At 41.8% G+C, this 4,150-nt stretch overlaps 1 protein-coding gene and 1 pseudogene across 1 annotated transcript in view; both read left to right on the top strand.

Annotated features, from left to right (window-relative positions):
* The first annotated feature begins 331 nt into the window (after window positions 1-331).
* On the top strand, window positions 332-535 carry LOC104986563 (annotated as a pseudogene).
* A 3,369-nt stretch (window positions 536-3,904) lies between these two features.
* LOC104986574 (zinc finger protein 726-like) overlaps window positions 3,905-4,150 on the top strand; it is a gene marked incomplete at its 3' end in the record, with an annotated part of 15,395 nt that continues 15,149 nt past the window's right edge. Inside the window, 2 exon segments of the mRNA XM_010837199.1 lie at window positions 3,905-3,909; window positions 4,030-4,140. Coding sequence (XP_010835501.1) covers window positions 3,905-3,909; window positions 4,030-4,140 — 116 coding nt within the window.

Raw genomic sequence — 4,150 nt, 5'->3', positions numbered from 1 at the left:
CGTGAACAGAGCAAGTCCTGTGCTGGGGCTTTATTGGCTTTCTGTGTAAACCAAGGAATATCAGCCTCTCTTCTCTCCTCTATTTTCTTAACTGCAAAATTCTTTCCTTATCTCTTTCTCTATTTCTATCCTTTTCGCCAACACCGTAATCCTGAGGGAATCACTGGATCCAACCAGGGCTGGACCCTGGTAAGAAACCATATAAATGTGATGTATGTGGCCAGGGCTTTAGGGTAAATGGAAGCCTTAGAACTCATTGGACCCAGCTGGCAGGAGCCGGGTTTGGAGAGTCCCGGGCACTCAGAGAATCCGGGTAGCCCCGGCTGGAGCCATGTCCCGGAACCTGCACACTGCTCTCATTTTCGGGGGCTTCATCTCCCTGATCGGCGCTGCCTTCTACCCCATCTACTTCCGGCCCTTAATGCGGCTGGAGGAGTACAAGAAGGAACAAGCCATAAATCGAGCTGGTATTGTTCAAGAAGACGTGGAGCCACCAGGGTTGAAAGTGTGGTCGGATCCATTTGGCCAGAAATGAGAAGACTAACACCACCTCTAATTATGAAAGTAGACAAGAGACTTCATGCTTTCAGTTCTGCAGCTAGTTCAATAAGTCACCTGGCTAGAGAACGCTGGCTGGAGCAGAAAATTCTAGAAGGCCATAAAAAATCCTATGCATGAGGAGTATGTCCCTTCTTAAAAGGACCCTGGAACAAATCATACTATTAGGAGGGTTTTCATGATTTGGTTTCCTTTCTAAAAATGAAGCTGTCTCATTCAGCTGGACTTGAAGGCTATCTACATATTATTCAGTCTCTACCTCTTAGCCAGCCAAGCTGTGATATGAATACAAGCAACTAGTAGCCTGGGGAAGATTCTAGACTGTTTTGCCATCCTCCAAATAGGAAATTTCAGGGGGAAACTACCACATTGAGCAGCCTCATAGGGCTCTTTGAAAATGTTAAAGTTGATAAAACTCTTTGAGGACAAGGTACATTGTACTCTTTAAGAATAAATAGTTCAACTCAACTATCTCATTAGGAAGGTTGCTGCATGTTGAGATATAAACAAATTTGAAGCAAACTAAATGGGTCTGCATGCCTATTAGAAATCATTGTTGAATTGACTGAAATGAAAATATATATATTAAAATGATTTCTCTTACTTAAAAAAAAAAAAAACTCATTGGAAAATTCACACTGGAGAGAAACCATATAAGTGCGACATATGTGGCAAGGCCTTTGGTGTAAATGGGAGACTTGTATCTCATCGGAATATTCGTACTGGAGAGAAACCATATAAATGTGATCTATGTGGCAAGGCCTTTAGTGTAAATGGAGGCCTTCCATCTCATCGTAAAATTCATACTGAAGAGAAATCATACAAATGTGATGTATGTGGCAAGGCTTTTACAGTAAACGGAAGGCTTACATTTCACCAGAAAATTCATACTGGTTAGAAAGCATAAATATGTAATGCATGTGGCATGGTCTTTAGTTTCAAATCAGCCCTTGCAGTTCATCAAATCATTCATACTGCAGAGAAACCTTACAAATTAACAATTGTGACAAAGGTTTTAGTGCACAGTCAACTCTCCATCAAGCAGTTCATACAGGAGAGAAAGCATAGAAATGTATCTATGGGTAAAGTCTTCAATTCCAGCTGTTACTTTGCAGTTCATTGGTGAACTCATATTCAAGAGAAACCCTTTTAAGTTAGATGGATGTGGCAAGGCCTTTAGTCAAACTGCAAACCTTGCAGTTCATTGGAGAATTCATACTGGAGAGTAAGCACATGAATGCGTTGTATGTGGCAAGGCCTTTAGTCATATTGGTAAGCTTGCAGTTTATCCAGAATTCATACTGGAGAAAAACCATATAAATGTGTTGTGTGTAGGTGATGCTTTACTTGAAGTGCACAACATGGAATTCATCAGAGAATTAATATTGGAGAGAAAACATAAATATGATCTCAGTGTCGAGGCTTGTAATCTAAACATGAACTTTGCGGTTCATTGGAGAATTCATATTAGAGAGAAACTACAATTGAAACAATGGTGACAAGCATTTTAGTGTACAGTCAGCCTTAACTCACCATCAGGTAGTTCATACAGGAGAGAGAGCATAGAAATGTGATGTATGTGGCCAGTGTTTTACTTGAAATGACCATCACAGGAAGCATCAGATAATTCATAGTGGAGAAAACTGTTACAAATGGAACAATTATGAGAAGCATTTTCATGCAAATATAATGAGTGTGGCAAAGCCTTTAATCTGAGTTCAGATCTTATAACTCATCAGAGAATTCATACTGTATAGAAAGCGTACAGATGAAATGAATGTGGCAAAGCTTCTAGTTCATGTTCAGCCTTAACTGATCATTTGGCAGTTCATACAGGAGAGAAGCCACATAAATGAATCGCCACAAGGAATGACTTTGCAGACCATCTGAGAATCACAAATGAAGTGAAAACTTACAAATGTAGTGAATGCAGTAAAATATATGAAGTTTTTGGCCTTCAGAAAAGTCAGGAGGAAAACTGTGGTAGATATGACAAAGCCTTGATTCTGTATTCAGACCTAACTAATCCTCAGGTAATTCTGAATTGAAATCTTACCCACATAATGCATGTGGTAAGGCTTTTGGAACGTGTTCAATTTTTTACAAAACATCAGAAAATGCCGACTGGCAATAATCCGTACATTCAGAGCACAGTCAATCCCTCCAGTAGAGAAAATCATATTATGTGTGCAGCCAGGATTTCAATAAAGGGCTTATCATTCCCATCATCAGAGAATTCATAATGCAAAGAAACCTTCCAAATACGTGTGTGGCAAATCCTTCAGGTGGCATTCAGGTCTAAAAAGACATCAGGTGACCCACACTTGAGAGAACTTAGAAATGTAATCAGTGTGGCCAGGCTTTTTGTTTACACCTTAGGCTTCTTGAGAATATTCACACTAGATAAAAACTGTATCAATGTAATAAGTGTGTCGGGTTTTTAGGCAACAATCCAAATTCAGGCTTCAGTAAAGAAGTCATTTTGGAGAGAAAGCTTACAAGTGACATGAGTATGTAAAACCTTTACTCAGGGTCACATCTCACCAACCATCAGATCATCCATACTACAGAGAAGCTTACTAGTGCAGAATACGTAGCAAGGCTTTTAGGTGCTCCCTTTATCTCTGCTGCTGCTGCTAAGTCGCTTCAGTCGTGTCCGACTCTGTGCGACCCCATAGATGGCAGCCCATCAGGCTCCCCCGTCCCTGGGATTCTCCAGGCAAGAGCACTGGAGTAGGTTGCCATTTCCCCTCCAATGCATGAAAGTGAAAAGTGAAAGTGAAGTCGCTCAGTCGTGTCCGACTCTTAGCGCCCCCATGGACTGCAGCCTACCAGGCTCCTCCATCCATGGAATTTTCCAGGCAAGAGTACTGGAGTGGGGTGCCACTGCCTTCTCCGCCCTGTATCTCAGTTCAGCAAATACTTTATACTTAGAAATGCAACTGTTACTTCAGTTGTCACGATTACTGCTCCCTCTTTAGGTATCTAAGAACATATATCCTGTAGATAAACCACACAAGTACAATATTTGTGGAAAGAATTTTACCCAAACATCAAAGTTGGGAAACACTCTGGAGCAATGCTTTACAAATGCAATGGAGGTGGAGAAAGTTTCAGCTTGACTTGATTAGACAAGACTGCATATTAAAGCGGAGTCTTGGATGGTGTAGAGCTTTCTGCAGGCTTCAGAGTGCACTAGACTTCAGAATATACATCTTTCAGAGAAACCACACAGAAGTAATGTGCACACTAAAGCTTTAACCCAAAGATCAAAATGATGGAACCTGAGAGGGCAAGCTTACAGAAGTAATGAGTTTTTTCATGAGCTATTCACACCTTGGGCATAATGAGGTGATTCATGCAGGTCAGAAACTGTACAGATACACCAAATTTGAGACACATTTAAGAAAACGTATTTTCTCGAGATTCCCCCCAAGATTCATATTGGGGAGAATCCTTTTTTTTTTGAAGAAAGGGAGAGCGCAAGGGCCACGCCGACGCCCGCGTGCCCTCCTCCCTCCCCCCACCGCCCGGGGCAGAGGGAAGGGACACGCGCGCGGACGCGTGTGACAGCGGCGACAGGCGCGCGCCG

Source organism: Bison bison, unplaced genomic scaffold, assembly GCF_000754665.1.
Source record: "Bison bison bison isolate TAMUID 2011002044 unplaced genomic scaffold, Bison_UMD1.0 scf7180017845780, whole genome shotgun sequence".
NCBI classification, from domain to species: domain Eukaryota; kingdom Metazoa; phylum Chordata; class Mammalia; order Artiodactyla; family Bovidae; genus Bison; species Bison bison.
Note: the sequence above shows the minus strand (reverse complement) of the source record. Positions and strands in the feature narration are given on the sequence as shown.